The sequence below is a fragment of the Chrysochloris asiatica genome, unplaced genomic scaffold (assembly GCF_000296735.1).
Source record: "Chrysochloris asiatica unplaced genomic scaffold, ChrAsi1.0 scaffold00074, whole genome shotgun sequence".
In the NCBI taxonomy this organism is placed as follows: Eukaryota; Metazoa; Chordata; class Mammalia; order Afrosoricida; family Chrysochloridae; genus Chrysochloris; species Chrysochloris asiatica.
The window spans coordinates 1440157-1459979 of record NW_006408592.1 but is presented as its reverse complement, the minus strand read 5'-3'; the positions used below and the strand labels follow the sequence as shown (position 1 = coordinate 1459979).

The window sequence follows — 19823 nt, the reverse complement described above, 5'->3', positions numbered from 1 at the left end:
CCCACCAATTGGGGCAAAAGTTATTTCCAGATTTGCCCAAGGTGATTACAAAAAGGGTCCATCCTAAACACCAAGTATTTTAGTTGCTCAGGATGTAAGGGGAAGGTGAAAACAAAGTTTTTTTTTTTTTTAAAAAGGTGACTTCTTAACCTCTTCTTTAAATTCCCAGCCATTCATTAATCCAAAAGGGCGGGACCCAGGCCCTAGCAACAAGGCTAACCTTTGTTGCATCATGGCAACGCTCAGCGCCTTCCGGTCGTCCTCCTCCCCTCCTGGGAGCTCCCGGACTCAGCACTCCTTGACTCCGGAGCTGGGCAGCTTCCGAGGCTCCAGCGGTGGAAGCCTTTGAGAGCAAGAGCGGAGGGGAGGGAGGGCGAGAAAGAACATTTACATTTATGTAAGAAAGAAAGAAAAAAAATCAGAAAAAAACAAAACAAGATTTTTGTAATTTTTATTTTTAAGGCATACTCAAAGCTACGGGGAGAGGGACGTGGAAGGTGGGGAAATTACTTTTGTACAAATTTCCTATAAGAAAGAAGAAAAGACACCCTTCGAGGGTCCAGTACGGGAGCCGCGGTGCTAGGCAGCAGCTGAAGCCTCCTGAGGCCTGGAGATGTTGGACACTATTGCCTCTGCAGTGCAGGAACTGGGCAGGCAGGTGCTGCCCACGCTGCCCTCGCTGACCGAAGAGGGTAAGCGGCTTAGGGTGGGATCTCTGGGGCCGCGGCTGCGGGCAACTCTAGTCTAAACCTTCACCTGCTTTGGAGCTGAGACCAAGTCCTGCTTCTGTAGTTACTGACTGAGGCCTTGCTTGCAGTGGATGTGTTGCCTTGACAACTATTTGGTTAAAAAAACAGTCATGCTGTTTTTGTTAAGGGCCCTCGAATGGGTTCCATTCTTATGCGACTCTGCATAGGATTTCCGAGGAGCGGCTGGTGGGTTTGAATCACTGACCTTGCAGTCCAGTGCTCTTGCTCACACTGAATGCCCTGGGAGGAACAGTTTCTTTATTGGCTGCTTTAATTAGGAAGGGGCCAGTTGAAGATTTTGATTAAATGAGATGATGCATATTCAGCATTTAGCTCAGGGACTAGAACAAAGTGTGAGCTCAAGAAATAATAGCTAAACCCCGCCTCCCCACTAGAATAGATCAGAACAGAACCCTTGTGCCTATTCAGAATAACTGCCCCAAAGAAAATCTGTTTTACAGGAACCCCCAAAATACGGCTTCTCCTCAGAGTTCATGTAAAGGCATGACTGCTTTTCTGGCCCATGACATCTTGGGTTGTGTTAAGAAAATGGTTGTTGTTTAGTGCCATGTAGTCAATTCTGACTCATAGCAATCCTGTTCAGAGTTTCCAAGGAGTGACTGGTGGATTTGAACTGCCGACCTTGCAGTGTAACACCAGCATACTGTTGGGAAGAGGACCTGGTAGCTTGTCATAGAAAACTTGCTCGATTCTAGTAAGAAGACTCTTGATCTGTTTTAGCATAGTTTCTTAAAAAGAGTCACCCCAAAGTTAATGTTGAGATCTTCCTATAAGCTTAGAATCCTTGGGAAGACAACTGCACAAGAAATGGAAAGCATGGATAATATGAAGAGGTTGTAGTTTAGGCTTTAACCAAATGATTTCAGAAGGCAAAATAAGTAGAAATGGATGCCTCTTCTTTTCCTTGCCCAGTATTATTTCTATTTTCTTCCTTTCAAAATAAGAAGCACTCGTTATATGAATATGCTGTATATGTAGCTTTACAGATAATTTATTTATTCAGATAATATTGAGAACCTGCTGTGAGCTAGGCAGTAGAGAAATGATGGTGAGAAGACCCTTGTGATTTGCATTCTAATGGGGATATACATATACACTTCAATCAAGTAATCACAGAGATAAATATACAATTATTCTTGTGGTAAGTGCTACCAAGGAGGAGGTATGTGGCACAAAGGCAATTTTTAAAAATTGTGGTTAAGATACAAATAACAAGACATTGTCTATTTCTACATTTTTTACATGTAAAATGAAATGACATTAATTAGGTTCATGTTGTGAAACCATCACCCTTAATGGATGCTCAGTGCCCCCTAAGAAATGACTCCCACTTTCTTGCAACCCACCCCCCCACTTTTTAAAGTTGTTTTGTGATGGTATATACTAACAACATTTGTGAATTCAACATTTTTTACACGTACAATTCAGTGCCTGGATTACATTCATCATGTTGTATAACTGCCACCACTGTTAACAGAAACTCAATACCCCTTAAGGAATGGCAACTCCTTTTCCCTGGCTGCTTTTAGCAGGGGGTTGAGGATAGCTGTGAGTGTGTGTCAAGATTTGCTGAAGAAGGGATCATTTAAGGTGAGATGTAAATAATGGAATTCCAATTTAGAATGAATGACTGAGGGAGAGAAGGTGAGTGTTCTTGATAGAGGAAATGATAAGGACAGAAGTTCTGTGGAGAAATTGAAAGAAGCCCACTCTGTAGACCCCTGGAGGAACTACAGGAGGCAGGAGAAAGGGAGGGGTCCGATTGTACAGGGCCTTGTAAATCATATTAAGACTTTATGTTGGCTTTTATATTAAGAGTGATGAGAAGCCATGAACTGTTTGAGTAGGCACTGAAGGGGAAGTGAAGAGGGTTGACTTGATCAGAATTGTGTTTTGAAAGTATCACTGGTTGCAGTGTGGAGAATGAATTGGAGGTCCAAGAGTGCCTTTAGCAACAGCCTGTTGTTGTTTTTAAGTGCCGTGGAGTTGGTTCTGACTCATAGTGACCCAGTCTAGGGTTTCAGAGGCTATAAATCTTCACAGGAGCAGAGAGCCTCAAAGCTGGCAGGCTCGAACTGCTGACCATGTACTTATTGTATAGAGTCCAGTGCTTATCTTATGGAGCCACCGAGCTCCTTTAGCAGCAGCATAGGTGAGAGCAAATGTTAGCTTGATCGTAAATTGGTAGCAGGAGAAATGGAAAGAGATGGAAAGTCTGAAGGGCTATCTACAGATGATGGTGGTGGGCTGGATACAGGGATGAGAGAGAAGAAATCGCAAGGATGACGCCTGAGTTTCTGGCTTATATAACTGAATGGATGATGATATGTCATTCACTGAGATAGAAACCCTGGGTAAAGGACAAGAATTAAAGGAAGGAAGATCCTGGTTTTAGATAAGTTGAAGAACTTTTGTGAGATATCCAAGTAGGCAATTGGATACACAGGTCCAGAACCCAAAAGGGGAAGTCTAGGTTTCTAAGTCAACCTTTGGGAGTCATCTGAATATAGGTGATGAATAAAACAAAGATGTGACTGACTTTTTTGTTGTTGTTAAATGCCGTCAAATCAGTTCAGACCCACAGCGACCTTATGCACAGCAGAACGAAACACTGCCTGATCCTGGGCCAACCTCACTACTGTTGCCACGCTTGAGTCCATCGATGCTTCCACTTGGCCAATCCATCTCGTTGGGGGGTGGGTGGGAGGGGGAGAGTGTGTCTTCTTCTTTTTCTCTGACCCTCCACCTTACCAAACATGATATCCTTCTCCAGTGACTGGTCCTTCCTGACAATATGTCTGAAATATGAGACACGAAGTTCGGCCATCTTGGCCTCCAAGGAACACTCTGGCTGCACTTCTTTCAAAAACGGATCTATTGGTTCTTTTGGCAGCCCATGGCACTTTCAATATTTTCCTCCAACACCATAACTCAAAAACATCAATTCTTCTATGGTCTTCCTTATTCACTGTCCAGCTTTCGCATGCATATGAGGTTATCAAAAATACCATGGCTTGGGTCAGGCACACCTTAGTCCTCAAACTGACATCTTTACTCTTCAACACTCTAAAAAGGTCTTGTGCAGCAGATTTGCCTAGCACAATACGTCGTTTGATTTCTTGACTGCTGCTTCCATGAGTGTTAAGTTGATCCAAGAAGAATGAAGTCCTTGACAACTTCAATCTTTTCTCCATTGATAAGTGGTGAGGATTTTTGTTTTCTTGACATTGAGATGTAATCCATACCAAAGGCTGTGCTATTTGATCTTCATCAATAAATGTTTTAACTCCTCCTCACTTTCAGCAAGCAAGGTTGTATATCATCTGCATATCGCAGGTTGTTAATGAGTCTTCCTCCAATCCTGATGTCTCGTTCCTCTTCATATAACCCAGCTAAGTCAAGCTTTCAGTACAGGGCTGGAATTTACTTGTTAGCAGTGGATGGGTTTCATTAAAATATATAAACTGTACATATGTAAAAAAATTTTTTTTATAAAAGTAGATTAAATTTCTTTTTGGAGGTCTGAGTGGTACAAATTGTTAATATACTCAACTACTAACTGAAAGGTTGGAGGGCTGAGTCCACCCAGTTATCTTAGAAAAATGCCCGGTGGTCTGCTTATGAAAAATCAGCCATTGAACCCCTATGAAGCATAGTTCTACCCTGACAAACAAGAAGTTGGCATGAGTTGGAGCCAACTCAATGGCAACTGGTTAAAATTAGTTTTATTTTCAGAAGGTAGCGATACCCTCTCTGATATTCTGGGATGTTAGAATAATCAAAGTTAGAATTCACAATATGTAAAGTACTTTTATCTTTTCCAATTGTCCAACGGTTCCTATGGAGAACAATATGTCTGTTTTTCTTCTTATTCAGTGGGAAATACCAAATTTCAGTTTGAAATAATTAAAAATCCTCACAACTGGGCCAACATTAGGATAAATGGAGAAAAAAATGAGGTTGTCAAGGATTTGATTTTACTTGGATTCACAATTAATGCCCATGGAAGCAGCAGTCAAGAAATCAAATAACATACTGCATTGGGTCGACCTGCTGCAAAAGACTTTTTTAAAATATGAAAAAGCAAGTGTCACTTTGAGGACAAATGTTCTCCTGACCTAAGCCATATACATTCAATTGCTTTAAATGCATCCAAATATGGGACCTTAAATAAGGAAGATTGAAGAAGAATTGAGATCTTTGAATTACAGTGTTAATGAGGATATTGAATATGTCACTGACTGCCAGAAGAATGAACAAATTTGTCTTGGAAGAAGTACAGCCAGAATTCTCACATACTTTGGACATGTTATCAGGAGGGACCAGTCCCTGGAGAAAGGTATCATGCTTGGTGAAGACTCAACATGATGGAGTGACACCGTGGCTGCAGCACTGGGCTCCAACATAACAGTGATTGTAGGATGACACAGGATTGGCCACCTTCCATCCTTTTGTATAGAGAGTAACTATGAGTCAGAACCGACTCAAAGGACACCTAACAATAACTATCCATTAGATTGTCTCAAACAAAAGAAGATGGTGCCCTGGAGCCTATCACCCAAATGAAGAAAAATGATTCTCAAATTTACAATTAAGCTCAGTCAAACCTTTTCACTAGGATCTGTTTACAAGCTATACGGTTTCTCCCGGCACTAATTAAATCCTTTCCTGGTTGGTGTGATTTTTCTCCTCTGAAATTGGAGCTACATAGCATGAGTCTGGTGAATTACTTCTGGAATCATTGAAACGTAACAGATTTTACTTTAAAAACTTTGAAAATGTAATTCTGGGTCTTGGAATTCTAAATTATTAGTAAATTAATGACACTTGATCATACTGAAGATTCTAGTTTTGTCTAAAATTGGAGCTGGTTGAAAGACCTTAGTTTTCTGCAGCAGAATTCTTTTGGCTGTGGTATTGGGGCAGTGGGGACTGCAGTGAGGTGGGGTGAAGTAAAGGACACATCAGATGGTAATAAACTACGTACCCATAAAGGGTAGAATCTGGGCTTTCATGCTCCTGGTGGCATGCGATCCTACTTTCACTGGAGTGTGACTGTTTCTATACCAAACTTGTTTATATCCACTTCTCATCTACAGAAACTGCCGGTTCTCTGGCATACCAATAAAAATATTTTTGATTCCTATATACCATAATTAAAAGATGACAAGCTCTTGATTTATTTGGTGGTTTAGACCATTAGAAAAAAAGGGTTATGCTAATAAAGCCAGCAGCTTCCAAAGTGGGAAATATATTGATCTTTTGTCACTGACTACCTCATGGTTAGCAGTTCGAAACTACCAGCTGTTCTGTGGGAGAAAGATGAGGCTTTCTGCTCCCGTAAAGATTTATAGCCTCAGAAACCCTGTTCAGGGTTGCTATGAGTTGGAACCGACTCCACGGCACATAACCACCATAACAAACATCTGTGTTCTAAAGTGGTAACCTGATAAATGACACTGTTCTTGATCTTTTCTTTTGAGAATAAAATTTAAAGTCCTGGTATGGCACTGTGGGTTGAAGCGCTGGACTGCAAAGTAGGTTTGAACCTCAAGGTCAGTGTTTCAAGCTCATCAGTTGCTCCTTGGAAACCCTATACAGGGTCATTATGGATCTGTAAAGGAGCTCTGGTAGCGTAGTGGTTACGAGTCAGGCTGCTAACCTCAAGGTCAGCAATTCAAAACTAACAGGCAGCTGTTCTGTGGGAGAAAGATGAGGCTTTCTGCACCTGTAAAGATTTGTTATTGTTGTTGTTGTTATGTGCTGTGGAGTCGGTTCCGACTCAAAGCGACCCTGTACAGGGTTTCCGAGGCTGTAAATCTTTACAGGAGAAAAAAGCCTCATCTATCTTTCGCGGAACAGCTAGTAGTTTCAAACTGCTGACCCTAAAGTTAGCAGCCCGACTCGTAACCACTACACTACCAGAGCTCCTTTACAACCCTGGAAATCCTATACAGAGTCGCTATGAGTTGCAACTGACTCCATGGCACACAACCACCACCACCACCTGTAAAATGCCCCTAATTTTTGTAAAGTGCTCCTAATTGATTGGTTTATGGACAGAGATGTCAACACATGCATAATTTTCTATATTTAAAACCATTAATCACACCTCCTATTTTAAATTCCTATCACACATTAACCTGTTAGTGAACCGCAGCTACTTTTTCTGCTGCCACAGTTTTCTGGAACATAGCTGAGAACAAAGAAATAAACATAGAAGGCCTCTGATTGGTGAAAGTAGACAGTCAACAGACTCATCAAACTAAACCCAAGGGTATGTTTTAAAATGTATTATTTTAGATACAGTTTAGGTTAGTACATTTGTGATTTCAAGAGCATAGGAGATCAGAATCAGTGGCTTAGAAGTGAGAGGAGCCTGCAGAGCATTAGCAGTGGAAACTGGTGACATTGGATTGATGGTGGAAAGTGAGACTGAAAAGCCGATTCAAGAATTTAACCAAAACAGAAGTATGGGGCCAGTTAATGTACAGGCAAATGATCTCTCATACTTCCGTTGCCCTTAGCCTTATTCCTGTGTTATAGTATGGTATATAATTGTATTGTTGTTGTTAAGTGCCATTGAGTCGATTCTGACTCATAACGACTCTTTATAAGGTTTCTGAGGAACAGCTGGTGACTTTGAACTGCTGACCTTGTGCCACACCAAGATTTAGCTGCTTCTTAATCACCTGGTCCAAAAGTATTTACCAAATGACTACTCTATGCCCTGTAATTAAGATGCCCATTCACTACTAATATATGGAGTCCTGGTGTGGCGCTATAGGATAAGCACTAGACTGCTAACCACAAGGTCAGCAGCGGTTCAAGCCCACTAGTGGTTCCTTGGAAACACTCTAAGGGTTGCTATGAGTCAGAACTGACTCAACAGCATTTAACAACAACAAATTATATTTGGTTTCCTCTATTTATAGATTAAAGAGAAATATGTAATATATTTTTTACAAATATTGTTGTTGTTGTTATGTGCCATCGAGTCGGTTCCGACCCATAGATCCTGCAATAATATTACTATACTATTGCCTGGTGTGGCGCTTTGGGTTAATGCGCCAGACTGCAAAGCCATTTGAACTGCGTTGGCAGTTCAAGCTTACCAGTTGCTCCTCGGAAACCCTATACAGGGTCACTATGGGTCAGAATTGACTCGATAGCACTTAACAACAATAACATTGTCAGTAATGGAGTTCTGGTATGGCACTATGGATTAATGTGCTGGACTGCAAAATCGTTTTGAACCGCAAGGTCAGCGATTCGAGCTCATCAGCCTCTCCTCGGAAACCTATATATAGGGTCATTTATGGGTCAGAACTCACTTGATGGCACTTAACAACATTTTCAGTAACATCTTTGGAATTTAAAGGGGCAAGTTCAGTTGCCAGAAAAGCTAACTTTGGGGAATGATTTTATTTTCTGGGTATAGTGTTATTGTTAGGTGCCATTGTGTTGGTTCCAACTCGTAGTAGCCTTATGTACAACAGCATGAAACTCTGCCCAGTCCTGTGTCATCCTCACAATCATTGTGTGTTTGAGTGCATTGTTATAGCCACTATATCATTTCACCTATTTGAGGGTCTTACTCTTTTCCCTAGACCTTCTACTGTACCAAGCATGAGATCTTTCTCCAGGTTCTGGCCTCTTCTCATAACATGTTTAAAGTACATTAGATGAAGTCTTGCCCTCCTTGCTTCTAAAGAGCATTCTGGGTATAACATCTTCCAGACAAATTTGTGGATTCCTTTGGAAGTTCATGGTATATTTGGTATTTGTCTACAACAAAAGGTGTCAGTTCTTCTTCAGCCTTCCTTATTCATTGTCCAGCTTTCACACCACATGAGGCAATTGAAAATACCATTGCTTAGATCAAGCTCACCTTAGTCCTCAAAGTGACATCTTTGCTTTTAAACATGTTAAATAAGTCTTTTGTAGGAGTTTCTTGACTATTGTTTACATGGGCATTGATTGTGGATTCAAGTTAAAATGAAGTTCTTCACAACTTCAACCTTTATTCCATTTGTCATGATGTTGCCTATTGGTTCAGTTATGAAGAGTTTTGCTTTCTTTATGTTGAGATATAATCCATACTGAAAGCTGTAGTCTTTGATCTTCATCAATAAGTAAGTACTTCAAGTCCTCTACACTTTCAGCAAGCAAGTGTAATATGTGTCATCTGCATATTACAGGTTGTTAATAAATCTTCTGCCAATCCTGATGCTGTGTTCTTCTTCATATAGTACAGATCCTTGGATTATTTTTTCAGTATACACATTGAATAAGTATTATGAAAATATACACATAACAATAACATTTACTGCTTTAAAGCATATTTTAAAATCTACTTATGCTAAGTAACAGTATTTAGTTTGCAGTAGAAATTACTGTCATTTGAGCCTAGCTTAAGGTTGGCAGTTCAAATCCACTAACTGCTCCTTGGCAACCCTATACAGAGTCACTATGAATCTAAACTGACTTGATGGTACTTAACAACAGGATAAGCACTAGACTGCTAACCACAAGGTTGGTTGTTCAAACTCACCAGCTGCTCCTTAGGAGAAAGATGGGGCTTTCTGTTCCTGTAAAGATTTACAGCCTCTGAAACCCTACATGGGGTCACTATGAGTCAGAATTGACTAGATGGTGTTGGTTTTTGTTTGTTTGTTTTTTGAAGGTATCACCTAAGGAACCCTGCTGGTGCAAGTGGGTTAAGCATTGAGCTGCTAACCTCAAGGTCAGTGGTTCCAACCCACCAGCTTCTTGGCAAGGGAAAGAGGAGGTTGTCTGCTCCAATTAAGTGTCATTGTCTCAGAAACCTTAAGGAGCAGTTCTGTACCAGATTATACTCATAGTGTTGCTGTGAATTCAAATCAACTGGATGGCAGTGGGTGAAAGATAACACACAGGTGTTATCTTTAAATTTAATCATTAAAAATTAAATAATTTTTTATTTTCCTTGCATTTCAGATGTCTCTACTATTTGGGGGAATGTGTCAGAATTTGTGGAACGGCAGCTAAGTCTGCATAAGGTAGGATTTATACTTCAATTTTAGTGTAGGAGCCTAAAGGATCTTTCTTTCATAGTCTTGCGTAGTTTTGCTGGGAGCAGAAAATAAATTTAAGAGCCATCAATTTAACCATCAGCCCTGTGATTTAATGATACTCACACTTAATATTATGGATAGCAGACTCAACAAACAGATTTTACCCTTAAGTAATGAATTTGTAAGTTCTATTCTTCCAGTGACGTAGGTGGTGGTAGTGTGCCGTGGAGTTGGCTCCGACTCATAGCGACACTGTACAGGGTTTCCAAGGCTGTAAATCTTTACAGGAGCAGAAAGCCTCATCGTTCTCCCGCAGAACTGCTAGTAGTTTTGAACTGCTGACCTTGAGGTTAGCAGCCCGACTTGTAACCACTATGCTCCCAGAGCTCCTTAGTGACATGGGAAGTGGTGCTAATCATCCTGAGTATGTAGAAGAACTAGAGTTCTGTTTATCTGTAAGCTGATAGTTCCAGGCATGGCTGGAGACCAAGATAATGTGTCCTGTCTTGGTTCATTGCAGGGAATGAATTTTAATTGGAATATAAGAAGACAGTCAAGGATGAAACTCAACCTGTCAAAAATGAATAACAAGTCTAGTCTGGACCATTTCTTCCTGTCTAGTTTTGGGTTGGGATGCTGTTGGGGACCAAAAGGCTTACAGGCCTCATAAAACTTTAAGAGTGTCAGAACTGCTCCTTATTTGATTATTCAGTTATGTTTTATATTAATTTAGAACATGAGCTCTTGATTATCCATGTACATTAATAAAACCGAATTTTGCCCTAGAACCGAGACAGTAAACTTCCTCAGAGGAGGAACAAGGACAGGTTTACTGGGATTAAGTAGGGAGGTTCTGGAGAGGAACTGCCCGGGGTATTCACTTGGGGTGGAGTGGTAAATTCTGGGAATATTGGATTAAGGACAAGGGTGGCAAATCCCTCGGACTGCCCTGGGTTTAATCAGTTTGACCTATATGTTCTCCTTCCCCCTGAAAGTTTAAGCCAGGTATCTGAAACAGCTTGACTTTCTTCAGACCTTTTGAAATCCTTTTCACCTTTACCCATTGAAGATTAGGTGCTATAGGTATGTTAATTAGCCTTGAGAAACCTCAAGCTGCTGCCCTGGGATTCGAACCTGAAAAGTACTATATAAATTTGCTTGAATTTCTGGAAAATTAAGGATGTTAGATTATCAAGACAATTTGTGATGTATGTTTTAGAAATTTGTTCCTATAAATCATTTTGTCCTGTTTTGAATGATTAATCACATTTCACTTCTGTGCCATGTCTTAATAATCCCCTCCTTCCTTTGTATAAAGTCCCCCTGATATAAAAGACGGACGCAGACTGAAGCCTGCGTGCATTACTGCTTGCAGGGGCATGGAGAGTCTGTCTGCCGGTTTTGCATCCACTCTGGTCTCCGAGTGTTTCTTTTTCTCTCTTGCCTCTCCAGACGTCCCACCTAGAGTTAGTTCTGTGTGCAATGTCTGCCGCCGAGCAGTCTGTCTGGCAGCTTGCATCAAACCTGTGTGTCTGTCTTCTTTGTGTCTGTTTTCTCTGTCTTCTTTGTGTCTGTTTTTTTTTTTTTTTCTCTCTCTCTCTCTCGTTGCCAGACACCCCACCTTCGTGTACTCACCCCCTTGTTGAGGCCAGACCCTGGCAGGATGCCATAGAACTGGAGAAAGATTTTGGAAGGAGGTTGGAGGGAGCTGGAAAGTTGGGAACACTTGTATAAAAATTTGTAATTTTTTCTGCCTTCTCTTAAAGAATCAGCAAATCTAACAAGACCAGTCTTCCATTCCTGTGTGGTGACACTTGTCTGGAGCTGACAATGTTGTTGAGTTGGTTCTAACTTATAGCCACCCTGGGTTGCTATGAGTTGGAACTGACTCCACAACACAGAACCACAGAACCACATAGGGTTTACGAGGAGTGACTGGTGGGTTTGAAACGCTGACTTTGCGGATAGTAGCCTAGTGCTTATCCTACAGCGCCATGCCAGGAGATGATAATGTTGTTGTTGTGAAGTGCTGCTGAGTCAGTCCCGAATCATAGTGACCCTGTGTAGGGTTTCCAAGGAGTGGCTGGTGGGTCTGAACTGCTGATTTTGTGATTAGCAGTCCCCCAGTGAGATGGATTGGCAAAGCGGTAGCATCAATGGGTCAAGCATGGCAACAATTGTGAAGTTGGCCCAGGATTGGGCAGTGTTTCATTCTGTTGTGCATAGGGTCACTATGAGTTGGTACTGACTCGATGGCACCTAACAACAACAACAAAGTCCAGTGCTGATCCTATAGCACCACACCAGGAGCTGACAATAAGTTTTCTCTTTTAGATGGGACATGCACTCTCCAGGCACTAGGTTCTCCTATGGGAGTGCCCTTCTATTCTTACTGAGCCCCTGTATTTGAGTTTGTAACCCTTGATATAGGACATTTCCAGATGCCAAAAGCATTTGCTTCTACCCATCAGCCAAGACCACCACACTGTAGTTTATGCCTTGGATTCTAGATTGCTTGATTTTAAGTCAGAACCCTAAAACCTGAAAGAAGGAGTGAGAAAGCAAAGATTCTCATGCTCTAAAAATTTCTCCATCTACTGTGCTGGTCAGAGGCCTGGTGTGGTGCTGCGGGTTAATGTGCTGGACTGCAAAGTCGTTGAACTGCAAAGTCGGCAGTTCAAGCTCACTAGCTATTCCTTGGAAACCCTATACAGGGTCATTATGGGTCGGAACCAACTTGACGGCACTTAAACAACAACAATATGCTCCATAATAATGTGCTGGTGTGGTGCTGTAGGAACAGCACTGGACTGCTAACCACAAGGTCAGCAGTTCAAACCCATCAGGTGCTCCTTGGAAACCCTATACAAGGTCACTATGAGTCAGAACTGACTTGACAACACTGAACAGCAATAATACTATACTCTAGGATAAGCACTGGACCACAGGGTGGGTTTGAACTGCAAGGTCGGTGGTAGTATATTTAAGATTAAAGGGGTTATGGCATCTATATAAGTTTTCTTAGTTCTGCACAACTTTTAAATGATATACGGGGATGAGGAATCCAAATGGCAGTAAAGCACTGTGGGTTGATATATTCCATTGGATTACATTTTATATTAAACGTATTTGAAAGCTTGCAGTCATAAAATGTTATCACTTTTAAGGATCACAGAGTTCATGGAATTTTGAGGAAAGACCTAAGCTTAAGTTTCCTCGCAATTTTTTGATAATTTGTGCAAATAATTCTTTTTCTTCACCCCTTCAGTGATTTTTGCTCTTTTCTTTTTCATTTCAGGGGGTTCAGATTCCAGGACTTGGAATTTTCTCTTTCACAAGACAAAAACTTGAGGTGGGGAACAACAAATTTCTTCTAATTCAGAGGCCCATATTTATGATGGCGGAGAAATTAGTACAGCTCCATGGACTTAAACAAAACAAAGTACATACTCCTGGTAAATCACCTTTTAAAACAAATTTGTTTTGAAACTTTTTATTGTGAGTTGAGTAAGGTTTTTTATAAAGCTGATCATCAGTTTTACATTCAAGGAATCCTACACTTGGTTTCATCTCAATGACTGCAATCCCCTCCATCTAACAACAGTTATCTCACTTCCTCCCGATGGTTCTTATTACATCACCTTCAAGATTTCAAACTTTCTCAGAAGGTTACTGGCCTAGCGATGAAAATGAAAGGGCAAAGTGTGGATGCTTCATTAGTTTCTGATTTGAGGTGATTACTTTTCACATGGTATTTTTGACAGAGGCAGGAACTGAGGTGAGGGACTGAGGTGTCTTCCTGCAGGACAATGTAAACCTCAATAACTTGAGACAGACATGAGAAGACCTTATGTGACATCAAGGCAAATTCATACAAAAGTCACATTACAGCATAGATGGACTTAATTCATATTTGAGATCCCAAGAAATTAAAAGTGGTTATCAAGAAAAAAAAATGTTAGCTAGGGTACCTGATTGGGAGTATTACAGTCAGTATCAGGTGTGAAAAAGATCACTAAATGTATTTCTATCACATATATAAGCTAAATTATTAAAATGTTAAAAGTTAGAAATTTAATGACTCCATATGTACCTTGTATTTCTTTTTCAAAATTTCAAACCAATCTCTCCCTCCCTCTTTCCCTCTCTTCCTCTCACCTCCATACTCTCTCCTTTTCTTCCTAACTTCCTTTCACATGTATTTTCTGAGGGTCAACTATGTGTCAGGCCTGTTCCAGATGCTTGAGATACAGTAGTAAACACTGTATTCTCACACTGTATTCTCACACTGTATTCTCACATCCCAGCTTTAGTCAGCAGACTTCCTGATACCTTACTTAGAGACTTTGGCGGGCTTACTTCCTGATTCCCAGCCTGTTCTAGTTGACATTCCCTATTGTCCCCACCTGGGTTAAGAGAGATAGTTTACCTTCCTGCCAGCAGTTGAAAAGGCTCTAACTTGCCTTTAAATGAACTTTCTTCAAAATTAATTTGTAGAGTAACTTTCCATGAGAAAAAGGATATATTAGAAAAACAAATATCAACAAACTATGCTTAGAATTTATCACGCATTATTTACTATGGTAGATTTGATGGAACTTTTCATTTTTACCTAGAGTTTTATGACAACTATAATATCATAATTTATCAAAAGCCTACTGAAGGAAATGACAGTAATGCCAAAATTTCCCCCAATACATTTGCACCTTAGAAATAGAGCATCTTTTCCATCTTATTTTATAGTTTATATATGTTGTTCATTGTTGTTAAGTGCCATGGAGACAGTTCACACTCATATTTACCCTGTATAGGATTCGGAGGCTGTAAATCTTTACGGGAGCAGAAAGCCTCATCTTTCCGAGTTTATCTATACAATTAATATTTTTACAGGGTATGGAAATTTCAAAATCAAGCATAAATGAGTGAATTAGTTCACTAGAAGAACAAGGTTGTCTACAGTTTAACTAGGGGGCTATGGTTCTTCATTATGATTTAATTAGGTAACTGTTGTGGTCAATGGATAAATGCTTGGTTGCTAACCAAAGATCAGCGGTTTGAACGTACCAGCCACTCCAAGAGAGAAGAGACGTGGTGTTTGCTCCCATAAAGATTGTAGCCTCAGAAACCCCACGGGCAGTTGTACTCCGTCACCCAGGATCACTGTAAGTCAGAATTGACTCAGCAGTACACAACAACAACAGTGGAACAGTACACTGACCCTCATGTGTACCAGGCACTCTGCTAGCTTGTATCTTTTAAAGACTAATAAAACATGGTCCTTGCATTTGAAGAGCTCAGAATCTAGTGTTGGAGTTAAATATGCAGTTGAGTCTCATTATTTAAATTTACTTACTCCCTAAAATTTCTTTGTAAACCAAGAACCAATACTTGCAGTTTTGTGGTCATTCATGCAGTGGGGTGAAAAATATGAGTCACCTGATACACAGGTTCCCAGCTAAGGTCAGGCCAAGTGATCCTCTGCCTTCTTATTTCAGTTCTCAGTAACTGGGTCCTTGCCACAGTCTGTTTAGTTCCATACTCATTTGCATGTTTATGTTTTTTGTTGGTTATTTTGGTGGCTAAAATGGTCCCCAGTCATAGTACTGAAGTGCTATCTAGTGTTTTCCAGCACAAGACGATTGTTGTTTGCCTTACAGAGTAAATACATGTGTTAGATATGCTTCACTCAGGAATGAGGTTTAGTGCTGTTGGCTGTGAGTTCTATGTTAATGAATCAACAGTATATATTAAATCAGGTGTCTTTAAATAGAAACACACATAAAACAAGCATATGTCTTAATCCATTGACCAAAATGTAACCAGAGGCTTGAAGGAAACTTGGCTTACATTTTCCATAGGAGAATGGTTCGGTATTCGCTAATTCAGTGTTCATGGCAACTTTATAGAACGTAACTACCACGTGTAATGAGAATTAACTGTGAAGACAAACGAGGCTGCCAGGATTAAGGCAGCATTGCTCAGAAACCAGGTCAAATTCTATGGTTGCCCAGAGGAGAGCTTGCCTATCGTTGCTTTGCAAGTTGTAGGAAGATGATTTGTAAGGAGATCTCAAAGGATGATAGGACTTTGCCAGATAGACAATATTCTACAAATATTGTAGAAAAATATTTTCAGAAATAGTATGAACAAAGTTGAGAAAAAGGAAAATAGTGAAGTCTGCTATGGGTCGGAATTGAGTCGACAGCACTTAACAACAACAACAACTAGGGGAGTAGGGATTTATCTGTGTGGTCAGTCAGTGCATACTGATTATGAAGTCAAGTAGAGGGAGGGAAGACAAAAGTAGGGACCAGATTGTGAGGGTTCTTAGAAGGTATGATAAGGACTTTGAAATTCGTCCTGTAGGTATTAAGGTGGCAATCAAGCAGGGAGTTATCTGTATTGGTACAGTTTTTTTCAGTTCAGGATCATAGCTCTTGCATTTATAGTTGTTTGGTTGTAAAAAAAAAAAAAAAAAAAAAAGTAAAGTAAAAGCCTGAATGAAGGCATGACAATCAGAAGGGAGATGTGGGGATCTATATCTGTGAGACATTTCAGTTGTAGAATTGATTAGCTTCTATAACCAGTTGAGAGTGTTGGATAGGTTAGATTTCTTTGTTGGAGAATAGATGGCTGCTCATGCCATTAACATAAGGGGTGAAGAAGATGAGGGATAAAATAATGAACTTGTTTTAGGATACATTGAGTTTGAGATTACTATAAGAATACCTGGCTAAGGTGATTCTAGAGCTTAGGAAAGGTAGAAATTAGAAATTGAGGTTTGAGAGTCACTAGAATATTGCTGCTGAAACTATTACAATGGATAAGACTACCTAGAGAGAGAATATAAGGTAAGAAGAGACAGACAAAGACAAAATCCTGTGGAAAAAATAGCATCTTATAGGGAATCAGAGGAGGTGTGATATTTGCAATGGAGATCCAGAAAGAGGAAATGGTAGAACCAAAAATGGGGCCCTGGATACAAAGTACAATACAAGGGCCCTGGATGGAAGAGATACAAGAGAAAAGAGGGCACAGACAGCAGGGGTACAGGGTTATGAGAAACAAGATCTACTGTGTCCATTGACTTGTTCATCATGAGATGATGGTATTAAGATGAGTGGGCTGGTAGACAGGTTGCAGAGAGGTAATGGGAGAATGGGAGGAGAGGATGTAGAGGTAGGAAGTATAGCTTTACTCTTTTATGAAATTTTAAAATGAAGAGTGAGGTGGTATAGAATCTCTGTCGAATTATGTAGAAGACACTGGGCTGGTAAAGGAAGATTGCGTTTTGTAGAACTGCTGACTCTTATAATTCCAGCAATATTAGACGTTTGAAAGACTATCAGTTCATGCTAGCTAAGTGAATGTTTCGTGGTGTTGTTAAGTGCCATTGAGTCAGTTCCTACTCATGGCGACCTTGCTGCATAGTGTTTCAGAGGTTGTAAATCTTTATAGAAGCAAAATACCTCATCGTTCTTCTTCAGAGCAGCTGGTGGGCTTGAACCACCAACCCTGTGGTTTGCAGTCCAGTGCTTCTAGAAAGCCACCATGCTCCCCCAAGTGTATGTTTAAAATATTAATCTCTTCTCTGTCCTGGTTCTGAATCAGTGAGCTTGCTCATTGTCTCTGAATTTTTTATATGGCTCCTCTGCTGTTTACCCCTGTCCTGACTTGTAGACCTTGTACAGCTTCTACATTCTGCTTTAGTTGAATAGATTCTATGCTCCCTTCAAGCTAGATATAAACATATTCTTTTACAGCATCATTCATGGAATCATTAAGAAAAGCATTTTGCAAGCGATCCATTATGATACCCTTATATAAGAGCCAGTTTCATTTGAAAGGCAACTTCTGATGACTGCTATCCTTTCAGAACACTTAACATTCATTGTTGTTGTTGTTAAGTGCCTTCGAGTTGGTTCTGACTCATAGCGACCCTGTATAGGGTTTCTGAGGAGCAGCTGGTAAGTTTGAACCATTCACCAAGATCGAGAACTATTAACTTATACATTTATATGTACTGCTAGAAAGTGAACCACGTGGACTAGCCCAGCCTTTTGCCTTTTCCAAGTGCAAGTGACTGCAGCTAGCATGTGTAATTATTTAAAATTCTGGGATATTGGAGGAAATAGGTAAATATTGGGGAAGCATGTCGTGATAAAGAAGAGGACTGAAATGTTCAGAAAATCCTCTGAAAAGAAGTGGTTCTTTGCTATTATTACATCTCTAAGGGAACACCAGAAGGAACATATACAGTCTTGTTTGTTGTTGTTGTTAGGTGCCATCGAGTTGGTAGTGACTCATAGTGACCCTATGTACAACACCAAGTCCTGCTTAGACAGCTTACTCTTCTTATTTTGAGTCTAAGACAGATTTTAGGGAAAATTGTACTGATTAATATCAGTTAATAACTGTGTTATTTATAGGAATAGGTAATGTTTCATTGGTATAATTAAAGTTTTCATATGGACAGCCCTGGGAATGTGGTGGCTCCATTCTGATAAGAACTGGACCGTGAACCACTCTGCCCCGCCCCTCCATGAGAGAAAAATAAGGCTTTCTGCTCCTGCCAAATTGTTAAAAGCCCCAGAAACCCTATACAGGATCTCTCTGAGTCAGAACTAACTCAAAGGCATTTAATAACAACAATGGACAATTCTATTTTTGGGTAAGATGATTATTTGTGAGTGTATCTGATCTGTCTATATTGTAAATGCCCACTTTTTCCTCCTCTAGGTGACATACCAGTGATTCCACTTAATTTTGTCATGATATCCCTGGAAGGTCCGTTTAGCAGGGATGTAGTGGAAGGATGTGTGAAGGAGACCTTGCTTTTTTTATCGCGATCCATTTCCACCAAACAAAATGTGGAGTTCACATTCAAAGGAATTGGGGTCCTGGTGATCAGACACAGCAAAGTGAAGATGAGATTTTATAAGGACTTTCTTTGTGCCATGGATGGAAGTGGGACTTTGATGAAAGCTCTAGCAAATGTAAATTAATGTTTACCTTCTCACCCTTCTCTCACATTGTACTGCTAAAATCATCTCTAGGTGTGTCATCATTAAGAAAGACTCAGAGCTACATGTTTTAAAGTACTGTTTCCCCAAGTGCATGGAAGGCTCTTAGACAAAAAAAATCGTTTCTAGAAGAGTAAAAAGTACCTTAAACAAAGTTTTGAATCAATGGCAACTGATGACTAGAAATAGTAATAAAAACGATCATAATGTGGAACATTTTCTATTACCCCACAGTTTACAAAAGAAGGCCTGCTGGCACAGTGGTTAAGTGCTTGACTGCCAACTTAAAGGTCACAGGTTTGAACCCACCAGCCACTCCATGAAAGAAAGTTGTGGCAGTCTGTTTCCATAAAGATTGAAAGCACAACCTTGAGAACCCTCTGGGAGCCATTCCAGTTTATTTTATAGGGTTGCTAGGAGTTGGAATCAACTGGACTGCAGTGGGTGGACTATGGTTTACAAACTATTCCATATAACTTCTTTTAAGTCTCAAAACAGTATAAACTTGGCATTATTACCCTGATTTTACAAATGAGAAAAATGGGACTCAGCTTACAGGGGAAACATGAGATCAGAGTGCTAAGGATTCAAGCCCAGACTTCCTAGCCACATGGTTTTGCTGTTTCTTCTATTGTATTTCAATGAAGACAAACAGGAAAATCTAACTCATCACAGAAATGCTGCAATAGCTTTTAATTTGCCTGGTAATGGAGGAACTTTCATCAGTGATACCATTGTTGTTGTTGTTGTTAGGTGCTGTCAAGTTGGTACCAACCCATAGCAACCTTATGCACAGCAGAACAAAACACTGCCCGATCCTGAACCAACCTCACTACTGTTGCCACGCTTGAGTCCATCGATGCTGTGACTTGGCCAATTCATCTCGTTGGGGGTCTTCCTCTTTTTTTCTGACCCTCCACCTTACCAAACATGATATCCTTCTCCAGTGACTGGTCCCTCCTGACAATATGTCC

The 19823-nt window shown here is 40.3% G+C and overlaps 1 protein-coding gene across 1 annotated transcript in view; it reads left to right on the top strand.

Annotated features, from left to right (window-relative positions):
* Positions 1-594: 594 nt before the first annotated feature.
* The window catches only part of CCDC81 (coiled-coil domain containing 81), a 51460-nt gene continuing 32231 nt past the window's right edge, over positions 595-19823 (top strand). Inside the window, exons 1-4 of the mRNA XM_006865010.1 lie at positions 595-692; positions 9750-9811; positions 13125-13281; positions 18566-18822. Coding sequence (XP_006865072.1) covers positions 614-692; positions 9750-9811; positions 13125-13281; positions 18566-18822 — 555 coding nt within the window. The 5' untranslated portion in view covers positions 595-613. The remainder of the gene's footprint in view (positions 693-9749; positions 9812-13124; positions 13282-18565; positions 18823-19823) is intronic.